Source organism: Hoplias malabaricus, chromosome 15 (assembly GCF_029633855.1).
Source record: "Hoplias malabaricus isolate fHopMal1 chromosome 15, fHopMal1.hap1, whole genome shotgun sequence".
Lineage (NCBI taxonomy): Eukaryota > Metazoa > Chordata > Actinopteri > Characiformes > Erythrinidae > Hoplias > Hoplias malabaricus.
This window is the reverse complement of record NC_089814.1, coordinates 24297841-24312881: the sequence shown is the minus strand read 5'-3', so window position 1 is coordinate 24312881 and position 15041 is coordinate 24297841. Positions and strand designations below refer to the sequence as shown.

General features: G+C 44.3%; 1 protein-coding gene across 3 annotated transcripts in view; it reads right to left on the bottom strand.

The window, feature by feature from the left end:
- camsap1a (calmodulin regulated spectrin-associated protein 1a) overlaps nt 1–11173 on the bottom strand; it is a 40077-nt gene extending 28904 nt beyond the window's left edge. For 2 of the 3 annotated variants that reach the window (XM_066646270.1, XM_066646272.1), the window contains exons 1-2: nt 10902–11173; nt 8491–8648 (exon numbers count right to left, since the gene is read on the bottom strand). In XM_066646270.1, the coding sequence (XP_066502367.1) occupies nt 8491–8647 (157 nt within the window). In that variant the 5' untranslated portion in view covers nt 8648; nt 10902–11173. Of the gene's footprint in view, nt 1–4556; nt 4676–8490; nt 8649–10901 lie in introns of those variants that run through there. The other variant, XM_066646273.1, reaches the window with a different exon arrangement.
- Between the last annotated feature and the right edge of the window lie 3868 nt (nt 11174–15041).

Genomic DNA, 15041 nt, shown 5'->3' with positions numbered 1-15041 from the left:
AGTGTAAACATTTCATTAAGACCCCAAAACTGTGTTCACTTATGGAAAAAATGACATAATATGTCAATATAAGGCGGCACGGTGGCGCAGCAGGTAGTGTCGCAGTCACACAGCTCCAGGGGCCTGGAGGTTGTGGGTTCGATTCCCGCTCCGGGTGACTGTCTGTGAAGAGTTGGTGTGTTCTCCCCATGTCCGCGTGGGTTTCCTCCGGGTGCTCCGGTTTCCTCCCACAGTCCAAAAACACACGTTGCAGGTGGATTGGCGACTCAAAAGTGTCCGTAGGTGTGAGTGTGTGAGTGAATGTGTGTGTGTCTGTGTTGCCCTGTGAAGGACTGGCGTCCCCTCCAGGGTGTATTCCCGCCTTGCGCCCGATGATTCCAGGTAGGCTCTGGACCCCCCGCGACCCTAAATTGGATAAGCGGTTACAGATAATGGATGGATGGATGTCCATATAAAGAGATGAAACACAAGAAGAAAGACTCCTGAATAATTTCTGTCTCTGCATTAACAAGAAATTCAGACCCTGGACAGAAGCATTCTTTCCATAAGAAATTGAAGCTATTTGTGTCTCTGCACATGTGCATCTGTGACTGCAGCTTCTATCTCATTAATAAATAACACCCGGTGGTCAAAAATGGGTCAGAGGGCCAGGCGCATGTGCATACACACACACACACACACACACAACTAACCACGCCCTTCACCCAGACAAATTCCACAGTAGAAGATAATTCCTGAAAATCAGCTCAAGTACAGACACACGTGAGTCCACTCGTCTGAGACAGGACGTACCGCATCATACAGAGGGGGACGTCTCCAAACCTGCCCTTGATCAGAACAACACATAAAGTGTCAATCACATTGTTTTACATCACTTCAAAAAGTAATAATCACCGGATTTCAACCAGCTTATGTCCAATCTAGGACTGCACATTATACACCATCAGCCAGAACATTAAAATCACCTCCTTGTTTCTACACTTACTGTCTGTTGTATCAGGTCCACTGACCGTCCAGGTGCATTTTATAGTTCTACAATTAGAGTGCAGCCTCTCCACTGCTCAGTAGACATTGCTATCCCATTTTTACAACATTCTTCAATAGTCAGGATCCCCACAGGACCCCCACAGAGCAGGTATGATTTGGGTGGTGGATCATTCTCATTTCTGCAGTCACACTTATGTTGTGGTAGTGTGTTTGTCTTGTGCTGGTTTTTAAAGCCCTCAGTAGCACTGCTGGTCTGAGAATATTAGAGGACCACCAACACAAACTGTGCAGCAACTAATGAGCTACTGGCTCTGAATTTACACAACATGGACCCAACGAGTTACATGTGTCTAATGGAGTGGACAGTGGACACAGTGTTTAAAAACTCCAGGTGCACTGCTGTGTCTGATCCACTTGTTCCAAAGCAACACACTCTATTACAGTGTCACCTGTACACATCTATTACAGTGTAATCATACATACCTGCTTTGTGGGAGATCCTGAGCTTTGAAGAACAGGGTGAAAGTGGGATGATAATATATTAAACATTAGTGTTTGCCCTTGTCTACAACTGTCCAAATAACGGAGGCCAGCCTTTTATATTGAAATACATTACATTAATTACATACATTTTGTATGACACCACCTTGTGCAACCATCAGCTGACAAAAGGGACAGAAGACTCTGGTGGTCATACAGCATTCATATAACCACAGTTACATTTGTAGATAGCGTTCTATTTCATGTCGCATATCAACCTGGTCACGAGGGCAGCGCATTGTATTGTAGACCCAGGGCTGTCACCACAGAGGATCTCAAGCCTCATTAAGTCGATAAAACCTTGCAAAGGTACTTGGGGATGACCATGTTGCTGCCGTACAGACATCAGCTAGAGGGACCCCACTAAGCACAGCCCAAAATGTGGAGACACTTCTAGCAGAGTGATATTTTGCCATGCCAGGAAGCACCATACCAGACATCGTATAGGCTGAAGTAATCACTTGGATCACTGGCCACAGAGTAACACCAGAAAATTTGGGCCACCAGCGCAAACCGGTAGCACTAACAGAAAGTGCATTTCATTGAAACAATTGGCAACAAAAATGTAGTCTTGGGGCCCACTTCCGGGGTAATTCCGTGCAAATCCCACTGTGGGCTGCAAGGAGTCCTGAAAGGTCTGATGCGACAAGCACCTTTAAGAAAACTACAGATCAGTCTATGGGCACTTATAGATGACCCATTTATCTCCATGGATGGCAGCTACATAGACTCTCAGTGTAGGTGAAGATTTCCCCGCATCCAACAGATGCTAGAAGAAATTAAGCACCACAGAAAGCCACAAGTGGCAGGAGACACCTTCAAAGCACTGCACCATTCAGAGAACAGCTTCCAGCTATTTCTATACAAAAGGCATGTAGACAGTGCTCTTGCACTCTCCACGGTGTGTCTCACTGAAGAATGACAACTCACTAAAACATCTGGGAACCCAGTGGCCACACCCAAAGCTGAGGGTGTTCTGGGTGGGGGTGTCAGACCTGCCCCACCCCAATCTGCATGAGAATGCCCCCCCCGCAGAGAAAGAGGCCAAGGATCACCAATCAGGAGAAAGTGAAGCAGAGCAAACCACAGTCTGCCAGGCCGCCATGGAGCTACTAGCAGAACCCCGTGTCCACACTGGCGGATCCGGAGGAGAACATTAAGAAAGGAGAGGAATCGGAGGAAGAGCATAAAGATGGCATCATGTGCCAGGGCATTTGTCTGTGCGAGAAAACCACTGCAGGCAGTGAGTGGGTGTTATACTGGCAAAGAGGTCCCCTGCAGCCACAGCATAGCCGTCCCCGATTTGATGCACCATCTCTGGATGCAGCCGCCACTCTCCTGGGTCAAGCCTCTGTTTTGACAAAGAACCTGCCACAGAGTCCCAGTCAGATGAACTGCCCGCAGTGACGCTAGCCTCCGAATGCCCAAGTGAGAAAGTGGTGTGACAGACACAGGGCAGAGAGGGACTGAGTGCTGCCCTGGTGGTTGATATTGTAAACCAATGTCACATTATCTGAACGAACAACAACATGTCGTCCACAAAGATGTGGAAGAGAGCGCTGCAGCGCCAGGAACACAGCATGTAACTCGAGGAGGTTGATGTGGTCCTGTGCATGGAGGAGGCTCCACGAACCCTGCACTGCTCTGTGCTGCCATACTGCACCCCCGCTGTGAGAAAAGAATGGTACCTCCACAAAACGTGTACATCCTTGCACGTTTGATCGATCATCACCAGCGTGTGCCTGTGACGAATCAAATCAAGCCCCAGCCGAATTACCCAAATCTGAAATGGGCGCAGTTCTAACAAGCTGAGTGCTATTATGCATGCAGCCGATGTAAACATCCCCAGCAGGCGCAAAAGCAGTCTGTAGTGAACACAGCAGCCAGAATGTGCACGATTAAGCCCAGGATGTTCGTCACATGCTGGGGAGACCGTGTCGCCGTCATTGACTGAGAATTAAAAATCATGCCAATGGACCGAATGCATTGACTCGGAAGAAGTGAAATTTTTTTCCACATGGACAGAAAGACCTAAAGCTTCCACATGGAGCCTTAGCGTACTGACATTCCGTGCTCTCCCGCGAGGGAGAACAAATCAACCAAACGTCCAGGTAAGGTAAGATTTTCATTCCCAACAAACCTGCCTGCATGCACCTGGTGAACACCCGGGGGGCCAAAGATAGGGAACCGGAGGGCTCGGAATTGGTACGTGCGATTCAGAAACTCAAACCAGAGAAAACGGAGGTGTGTGCTCGCAACAGGAATGTGGAAATATGCATCCTTTAGATCCAGAGTGGTGAACCATTCTTGTGGCTATGACTTGAATCATATCCACCATTCTGAGCATCTTGAACGGGAGGAGTTTGAGATGGCGATTCAAAGCCCGCAAATCCAAAATTGGACGGAGGCTGCCATTGCTTTTCAGAACCAGAAAATATTTCGAACAGTGGCCCTGAAACAATGCGGGACACTCCACCTCCTCTATGGCCCCTTTTAACAGAAGAGAGCTTACTTCCTCCCGTAGAGCAATGGAATGAAGCGAACCTTTTACGTGTCTTGGTCTTGAAAGAACCCATGGATCTGTAGACACTGTGACCCAAGCGGCTAGCTGGGACTCTGAACAGCTCGGCCGGAGACCCACGCCTGTCAGCACGAAAAGCGCAACGTTTTGGTAACAGTGGGGGGGTGGGGGCACCGAGAAGGAGCTGATGGGCGGCAGAAAGATTCGGAAGTGTGCGGTGATTATAACCGAGCTGGCTGCTCCCAGAAGAAACGCAGCTGGCATCGCAGTCCCGACTACTGCTGGTGAACTTCAGTTACACGAGCGCGTCGCTCCAATGCCTCCTTGACTGCTGAGCCGAACAGCTGGCTCGATACATATGGAAGCTCCCTGAGCGCAGCTCTGCAAGCACCCTAAAGAGGAACTTATGAAAGCCACAAATGTTTCAGTAGCAGAACCAAGCACGCCGTAAATCCACCCAACTCCTGTGCGACAAAACCCATGCTGTGAAGAACTGTCTGATGAGCACCTCTGAAGGCATGAGGCATGTTTGACAGCTGAGGAGTCCATTTCCAGGAGGAGATGTGAGCATAAGTCTTAATAAGCCCAGCTCGAACCATCGCTGGAAGAGAACCGCAAGTAAAACCTCCACACTCTCCAAGTTTACCCAGCCTTTTCTTCAACGCAGGCGCAGTCGGCAGCTGTGAGGAAGAGAGTTTAGTTAGCATCAGTGTTGAATAGAACAGACGTGAGCCAGTGCTGGCTCGTAACGAGCGGAATTGTAGTGTAGTCGCGTGAACGGTCCAGAGCGCAAGACGAAAAAGAGGACGGTGGCCCTTATAGGGGCTGGATCACATGTGACTTTGTTGATATTTTAACTCGGTCCAGACCATGGGAATATTCACAAGGTTAAAGTGCCCTCTGGCGCTCAAGAGGCATAAAATAGAACATGTCTTCTTCTAAATGTAGTCGATGCAGTGTCCTCCCATTTGCTATGTCCCCCCCACATCACGTGACATTACCATTATTCTGCCTTTAATCTAACATTCGCCTCAAATTTCTGACACTTGAGTCTGCACAGTTTTGCTGAACCTAAACACTAGTGTGGTGAGACCTCAGTTTACACACATTTAAATATTATATTTGGATTAGACATATAAAATAAAATATTAAATAAAACTCGAATGATAATTTTAGAGTCATTACACAGAACATGATTATAATTCACACACCTTTCTCACTGATTCAAATCACAGCATACATCGGTGACAGATACTTTACAATTTTAGAAGTGTAGCGCATCTCCAAAGGTCTGTCCCAAAACCTAGTGAGCTGCCTTAGTAGGCAGCGACTAAGTAGACAGCTTTTTAAGTAGGCAGCATTCTAACAGTCATCTGTCCTCGTGAGGCAGATTTTTCAGACCCTAGTTAGAGAGGTATTGTTGCCTCAGTATTTCAGTGCGGTGGATTATAGTCTTCTCGATTTATTGCGATGGTATAAGAGCAAAATAGACAGGAGTTGTGCTCTATATGTAGACAGCTCACTAGTTTTGGAACAGACCCCATATATCCATCATAAGAACATCCAACTTCCACAATCATCCCACTCCTCCTTCCTTCATTGATCAAAACAACATCAGGAGTATTCGGACAGGTGGTAAAATCAAACTGTGACTCCTTCTGGTTCTCAGAAGACGAAAAACATGAACGTGAATTCCCATTTGTCAGTGATACATCGATGCAAACCCTTTACTTACTAAATATTCTATATAATCATGTCTAGTAGTGTCACAGTCACACAGCTCTAGGGAACTGGAGGTTGTGGGTTTGAGTCCCGCTCCGGGGGACTGTCTGTGAGGACTTTGGTGTGTTCTCCCTGTGTCCGTATGGGTTTCCTCCGGGTGCTCCGGTTTCCTCCCACAGGCCAAAAACACACATTGGTAGGTGGATTGGTGACTCAAAAATGACCGTAGGTGTGAATGTGTAAGTGTGTTGCCCTGGCGCCCCCTCCAAGGTGTATTCCCGCCTTGCGTCCAATGATTCCAGGTAGAATCTGGACCCACCGTGACCCTGAACTAGATAAGCGCTTACAGATAATGAATGAATATGTGCTACAGACTTAGCCTCTTAATTGCCATGCAATAGCCAATAAGGTTTATGCTGTAATGGGGAACAAAGAGGCAAATTATACTTACACACACACACACACACACACACACACAGACATGAACATGCACACACACGAGAAAGTATTTCAGTCTCAAGGATTAGTGATGTCAAACCGATGTTGTTATTCCTGTTGCACGATTAGCCTGAAGTCGCTGAACTCCAGGAAAACACACCCAGGGTCAGAGAGGAACACACGCCTCCACCAACAGAAGCATGAGAATGAACAAATGACCACAAATGACCATATTACTGCGGTATTCTCTGTGATGGCACCTTATTATACGACTGTGTAATTAACACAGCTCTGAAGAGCTGCTATTGGCAGTGCATTCCATCCATCTATGCTTGCTTTCTCAGTCTGTTTTTACACCACACACACACACAGAGAAAAGACTGATGTTCTGTCTGCCCCTGAGCCAAAGCCATCTTCTTTGTGCTGACTTACAATCTGGGAACTCTCACTTTCCCCTTTTTCTCCACACTATTTGCTCTCAAACCCTGTCTCTCTCCAAAAGACACACACACACAACCCAGTAGAAACTTGGTCCACTTCTAAGGTTGAACACAGTGAATACTCTGATGAATTTTGCAAATTTCAAATATTCCTTGAAACACACTGAACCCGTAGTGACTGAACATGGTAACAGACGCGTTAGCATTAATCTGAGCACTACAATGCATTTGATGTGTAGTTATGTATAGCCCTGTTAAAAATCTTAGAACAGCACAACACTGTGGAATGTTTACAGCGATGTGAGTCGGTGTCAGTGTCTCTATCAGTCTGATCTCATTTCCAGGCAAGAGCACACTGGCATTTCTGTTTGACCATCGAGTGCTCCTTCTTTGCTTCCACTACGATTATTTGCTGTGCGCCCCTCCTCTGCCCAGTCTTGCTAACTGGCGAAAAGTGTGGGCAATAAAACATAATATCACAAATTTTATGATAATTGTAATAATAATCTTGGCAGTATGACAAAACACTGAAAAACCTTTTATTATTCACTCTGTCATTGTCTGTAACCACTTAACCAGTTCAGGGTCACGGTGGGTCTGGAGCCTACCCAGAATCACTGGGCACAATTCAGGAAAACACCCTTCACCCGCCAGTCCTTCACAGGGCGACACACACTCACCTATGGACACTTTTGAGACACCAATCCACCTATATTTGTTTTTGGACCGTGGGGGTAACCCACGCAGACAAGGAAAGAACACACCAAACCCCTCACATTCACCCGGAGCGGGACTTGAACCCACAACCTCAGATCCCTGAAGCTGTAGGACATTAGAAATGGTACAAACAAACAAAACTGAAGGAACAAAAAATGTAAATATTTGGCTATTTTATGGCGGCACGGTGGTGCAGCAGGTAGTGTTGCAGTCACACAGCTCCAGGGACCTGGAGGTTGTGGGTTCGATTCCCGCTCCGGGTGACTGTCTGTGAGGAGTTGGTGTGTTCTCCCCGTGTCTGCGTGGGTTTCCTCCGGGTGCTCCGGTTTCCTCCCACAGGTTTTTAGGTGGATTGGCGACTCAAAAGTGTCCGTAGGTGTGAATGTGTGTCTGTGTTGCCCTGTGAAGTACTGGCTCCTCCTGCAGGGTGTATTCCCGCCTTGCACCCAATGATTCCAGGTAGGCTCTGGACCCACCGCAACCCTGAATTGGATAAGCGCTTACAGATAATGAATGAATGAATGGTTATTTTATAAAGAATATTAACTTACCAAAATTTTCATTCAATATAAAATAATGTAATAAATAAGTCTACCAAAAGAATCAACTGCAGAATATATAGTGCATGCATTTAAACAGCAAATGCAACAATTATACAAAAAATATACCTTAAAAGTAACACTTAGTATCACCTTTGACAGTTTCAAAATCAATGTGAGGTTTCAGTGACCTGTAGTAGGAAGAACAGAGCCTCTGTTGTTGCTGCTCTGGGCTCAGAACTGCAAAAGCTGCATTATGTAATCTTTGGAGGAGGGCAGGAAATCACCTTAAAGCACCTAAAGCACGCAGAGCGTTTCCCGCTGCGAGTATGCGTCTGATACTGAAAATCTCCTGCTGTGCACTGCTTGTGTGAAAGAACCACTCCGGGGTATCTCCAGTCTGGATAATCCAAAGTTGCTCCAGAGTTTCACCAGTGTTCATTATGAACTGATTACAAAATGATGTAATGCGCAGTGCGATTCTTTGAAGTCTGATTGGCTGAGCTCAATGATGCTCCAAGTGTGAAAGAGTCCAGGTGAGGAAAGGGGAAGTCAGTGAGAGAGAGAGAGAGGGGGGAACACTTACCTTCACCATAAGCCTTGGAGAACAGCCAGCGAAGGTTGGCGTCAATTTTGGCGCGAGCTGAGTCATACATCTCCAGAGGGACGATCTCCAGCCCTCCCTCCACCGAGTCCGCTCTCCTCGGCCCTGCGTCCACCGCACTGGCCGCTCCTACGTCCATCCTGGAATAAAGAGCAGACCATTACACACGCTACCCTAGTCAGGAGATGGATATACACCAGAAAGCATCTCAAGACCCATTAGTGAGCTAACAGGAGCGTGTCTGGATCGAGCCCAAGAGCAGCAGCAAAATGGATGAATACTGTTAATGTCAACTTAGCCTTACATTTTAAAGAGAGGTCTATGCTACAACAGTGTGGCTCTGCAGACACAGAGAATAGAATACTCACAATACTTGCATGTGCTTGACTGCCCTGTAGTGGTCATCATGAACAGCAGAATCAAACGACGTGACCACAAATGGTTGAGAGTCTGAAGTGTCGTAGTGAAGCAGAACAGGCAAAAATTCCACTCGCAAAACTACAGCAATTAGTCTCCTCAGTTCCCAAATGCTTAAATAGTGTCATTAAAAGGAAAGGTGATGGAACACAATGGGAAACTCGCATCCATCCCGGCTTTTCTGGACTGTTTTGCAGATGTCAAATTCTAAATGCGTTTCTATTTAGAAAATACAACTGAGGTGTTCAGAGACAAAACTGGAAACCATTTTTTAGTGCTTGTTTTGTTAAATAAAGCAAATTTCTGTTTTAAGTTACACTACGTCTAATATTTCTGTAAACTATGGTGAAAACAGGAATCTGCTTCATTAATATAGAAATATATTTAACACAGAATTTTAAAATGTATTTATTTGCAATTCTTCACATATGCAGCGACACCGGACAGACACCAGACATGATGTAGGAGACTGCTGACTGCCCAGATCTGTCACATCAGTTAACTGTGCCATGTGATGAGAGAAGGAAGGTTGCCATCCAACCCTCCTAAGCTCCTTTCACATATGCACGGTAACTCAGAAATTTTCTGAATTTTACCCAGAGGGGCTGTATATGTAAACGAAAACGTCTGTAACATTTGTCCCAGACGTTACCCGGACTTTATCCTGCCAGCCCCCAAGCATAAAGTCCGGCTAATGTCCAAGTGTTAATGTTCCGGAGAATCACGCTGTATCCCCTGCATGAGGTTCACATAAACCACCCCAGTGCCTAAACCACTTGTACAAACATTAGCAAAAAAGCCACTGATGTGTCAAACTATCTTCTGGTGCGTAAACTTCTAGCAAGCCTTTAAAATCAAGAAAAAAAATAGTTTACACTTAGGTCTTACAGCTGTAAAAACATGGAAAATATCCGGCTGTGAAACAGGACAACTCCGAAAAATGTCAGGGAAGGGGGACCTAATTCTCCTGATTTTTTCCAAAGTTTGTTTGCGACAGAGAGAGAGCAAGAGAGAGAGAGAGAAGAGAGAGAGAGAGAGAGAGAGAGAGAGAGAGAGAGAGAGACATTCTCAGGGATCAAACCAATGACCTCCAAGGCTTAGAAACAAAGGAGCACATTATAAAAACTCTTAGATGTCTATCAAAATACCTTTGCAAAATAAATGCACATACAACGATCAACCTGATGATCAACAACTGAAGAAAAACAACAACAAATATTTACAGTAAAGATGTAACTTGAATCTTTAGCCTATTTTAATTGGTATTGCTTTCACTACTAACTTTAGACATGAGAATCCAATATTACACTAAATGATCAAACCTCAAGTTATTGTTACTGTTACTGTTATTGTGTTTGTTTGCTTGTTTTGTTGTTTTGTTTTTGTTTGTTTATTTGTTTTAACATGAAATACTTATTTTTATCCACACCTTTAAACCTTTTAACCTTTTTAAATGTAAACTGTAAACTGTTCCTCAGAATCTCTCTCTAATCTTCAGCATATTCTGGAATTCTGGAAAGTCAGGAAGTGAATTAGTTATTGCTTTGTGTAACATTACTTTTCCAGCATAAAGGTGAATTAGAGCAGCACGTTTTAAAACATGTAAATATATAAGCAATGTGTTATTTCCTTCATAATTATTCGCATAATTTAAAAACCTGGGAGGGCAATGGCCCCCTCTAGCCCCCAACCCCCTATTCTCTGAATTTGCACCAGTGCAGGTGGCTAAGCTTGCTGTATGTGTCTTTATCTGTATTATTTTTAATTTTGTGATGATTTGTGATAGCGGAATCATACGTTTAGATGTTAATAATAAACAATAAAGGCATGGTTTAATGTTGACGGCTGTTTACTGAGGAGGAATGAAGGTTAATGGGTAATCACTTAATCTCTGATAATAAACACCTGACAGTGGTGAGTTCTGGAAGACCCCGTTAGTACCCGAGACCGGAGACACGGAATAAGGCTGTACCCACCTGCAGCTGTGTTAAAAGGCCGTGATGTGGTGATAACGGGGAGTCCCGGTGGTGTAGACAGTGGGAGCGGCGGCTCTCCTCCTCTCCGCCCAGAAACACGAGCCCTGACGCGGCCTCAGCTACATGACGGCCCGGTTCTTCAAAACACAGCAGGACCGCGTATAAACCCAGTGAACCGCGGCTGAACCGAGTCAGCAGAGACGCATTATGCCCGCAGATAAATTCCGTCTCTGTGTCTCTGGTTCACTCTCTAAAGAGAATCTCCGCTGCGTTTTGTCTCCAAGTGCCCGACAGCAGTCACTGCGCATGCGCAGCACCTCAGTGGCTGTGTTCCAAACGGTGTTGTGCGTCCTAGGACCCTGGGTTCGGTAAACAATACGAGCTGTGGTTCAAAAGCCTGAAAGAAACATTGCTAGTCATTTCAATACCTTCCTCAGATGTGTGGCCTTACCAATGAGCACAACAAAAATCTGTACTTAAATAACTACCCAGTTTACACAGCATTGGGGCCACATTGATTAAACATGGGCTAGTTGGGTTCAGGATGGGCTTGGACTCTGGATCAGATGATCCATGATCTATTAGCGGGACCCAGTAGCCCAAGAGTGTGTATCTTATAAACATAGGCAGCCAAGAAACTCTTGTTTTTGGTGCCCACATAGGCCCAGAGTGGGTTGTCTTCATTTAGAGAAATTGATCCTAGATGTTTAACCAATCCTAATCCCACCACTGACCCTGGAGGTCAGATATATGGGGTCAACATTTAACCCACAGACCATACTGGTACTCAACTGGCCTACTCATATGGCTGTGTTGGTCATAGGCATGCACAATAAGTATGCCCACATTTTGCATGGGGTTAGGGTATTTTTCTGGCACAGTTTCTTCAATCTTACCCTATGTTCACACTGGAAGGTGATGTGTCGCTAATCTATTTTGTGTCATAAATCATTTGCATAAGTGCAGAAAATCTCAACTTGGTTTTTTACTTCTCTGACGGTTGCTGCTAAATTGTGGCTACAAATCATCACAGCAAATTATGTTTTTTGCCTCTTTCCTCTTGTTGGGTTAGGCCAATGCCTCTTCACCAATGACCACAAGGGGCTTGTTAGAGCCATCGCAAACTAAAACATCCTGCTTGCCTCTTTGTCTTTTTTGGGAACAGCTCCGTATTACAGAATCCTAAACCTAAACCTTTCTTTTCTATAGTTAAAAACTCTGGTGGAACAAAAGTCCATTCTTGATGCACATTTGATGAGTCAGATTTAAAGCTAACTAAGGACAGCAAAATTCGAAACACCTGCTAAGTGCCCTTATTTAAAACACAAGAGAGCTTATTGGAGCACAGCCGGAGACTGACAGCAGCCAACTAATGATTTCTTAGATGGCCTGCAGAAAGACATAGTAAACAAACACTAATTATTCAGTGTCAAACATAAACTCTGCATGTAATAAACACGTTTATAAAGCAGGGAATGCGAAACTACAGGTTTTATATTTTCCTGGTGTAAAATGATGCATATTTTAAATACATTTATGTTTATATGTATATCTGTACACAAGGACCTTTAAAGGGAATCCAAAATTAAATTAATTTCTGTATTTGACTGTAATCATTTATCCGATTGTAAGGCAATGTCTATGATTCTGGGGAACTGTTGTTTGAACATGGCTGAAGTTTGACTTGTCTGTCAGTATTTATTTACTATTTAAATTACTAAAGAAAACCAGAAATAATCCAAAACAGCAAAAATATGTCAGTATAGCCCACATATGTAGCAGGAATAAAGCATGATCTTGATCTCCTGAAATGTTACATGGTACATATTCCTCATTATATGGGAATGGAGGTAAATGGCAGCAATATGCTTATGGTCATTAACACAGGAATCATCAGGGATTTACTTGTGTGCTGGGCCATAGGCTTTATTTAATTCTGTAAAGGTGAATTACCACAGATTCTAACTCTAAATTCTCTGGTGCTAGTAATCCCAGCTGACCATCTGTGGATACCCCAACTGTATTTATATCCCCCATCTATTTAGCTAATTACAAAATGGGTTGGATGAAGTGTGTTGGAACCCTGATGTATTCAAAGAAGTCAGACTGAAAACAAACCTGAGGTTCTTCTCAGTTACACAGTTGTAGCTGGACAGCAGAAAGCCCAGTCTCAATGATTAAAATTGAAACACCCATCAGGCCCTTATAGAAAATTGTAGATAGGGGGGGGGGGCATTTACCCAACAATTCCTTTTCACTACACCGTCTGATTTGCTGAAAAGTGCTGTGACAGTGTTGTTAACTCTAATAATCATTTCACTCCATTCACAATAGGCCAATAAATAACAAATATAGTTACTCTGAACTGTTGGATCTACTTTTTCTGGTGGAAGAATCTGTCAGTAATGATTCCATTTTACATCTGTTCTGTAGATGAAGTGCAAACATCTCCCATATTCCTTCTCCTGGACAATTATACATTTATGTAATGCATTCATTCATCAATTAAAGAGGTCCCTGTCAGTTGTCAGGGCAGAGGCCTCTTTTTTGCCCTCAGTTTTCTGTGGATGAATGGTTGTCTCTGTTGGTGTTTCTCTTAGTCTCTGCTAACCTGGAAGGGCTTTAAACTCTCTCTGATCTTGTTTGGGCTCAATTTGGAATCTGTTTTGATCTCGGCTGGCAATCTCTGCTGGAGCTTCACTGGTCTTCAGGTCCTGTGTGATTTTTATAATAAAAAAAGCAGCTCTATCACAGCATCAGTCTTGGCTCCAGAGGGGGCCATTTTAGGAGTCTCGTCTTTTCCATTAGCCTGAATAGGTCTGTATACCTGTCCATGTTTTTTCTAGTATTTGTTGTCATCTCCTGTGCTTACCTAGTCTTCTGACTGGCTGGGGCTGTATGGTCAGTCACTATATTCTGGAGCTGCCATTTTGTAACAGGTTTCTAGGTAATAGCATGTATAGCATGGAGGCTTAGCAATATTTTAGTAGCATTATATAATAAACTCTGTTAACTTAAGCAGCAATCAACAGCTTTTCAGATGTCCTTCTTCAGATGTGCTTACCCATAGCTTTGCAGCCAGTATCCTCCAGCTCCAGGTCAATGGTCATGAGCCCGTTAATGGCCGTGTCCTTGGTTGAGAGTTACCTCAGTGACAGTGTGTGGCCAAAGGTTTGTGGTTACCTGGTGTTAGCCAATTTTATCTGAAATTAAAAGCATTAATAGGGAGTGTGTTCTTCTCTTCACTAAAGGCCTCTTTTAGGTTGGCTTTACACTAGATACTGGATATTACAGTGAGAATTTACCATAGCAATCACCAGTCATCAGCTGGGTCCTACCATGATAGATACTGATTCATTAAGTTTTTTTTTAAATGGGGTCTCTCTGTGTTGACCATTGAAGGGAGTGTCCATATCTTCAGTGATTAACTTTTGTCCACTGTTTTCCTTAAGCACCGATTCTGTGTCTTCATTTTCAGCCTGTTGGATTCATTTTATGTGCACTCTTTCTTCCACTGTTTTCCTCTACATTTACAATTCTCAATCCCCCCATATGGGCCATTATACATTATTATAGCATATACATTTATTGACTGCTTCCCAGTTCTAGTAAGCACTATTAATGGCCACAAGAACACAAAATGTGCCCAGAGGAAAATTTTATTGCTCGCAAATTGCTCTGTAATGGCTCAGGAGACATAAAGGTGATTCTCCAAAATTTGTTAGCACTACACAAGGAGAAAAGTTAATTGTGCTGGCAAGTTTCCATCAGGCCTAGTTAGTTCTTCAAAATATCCACATTACTCATTCATTCATTTCTTATCTGTAACCGCATATCCAATTCTGGGTCACGGAGGGTCCGGAGCCAACCCAGAATCATTGGGTGCAAGGCTGGAATACAGGAGTGGAGTGGATGCCAAGCCTTCACAGGGCAACAAACACACATTTTGAATCGCCAATCCACCTACCAACGTGTGTTTTTGGACAGTGGGAGGAAACCCACGCGGACACAGGGAGAACACACCAAGCTCCTCACAGACGGTCACCCGAAGCGGGACTTAAACCCACAACCTCCAGGTCCCTGGAGCTGTGTGACTGTGACACTACCTGCTACACCACTGTGCTGCCCCTATCCACATTA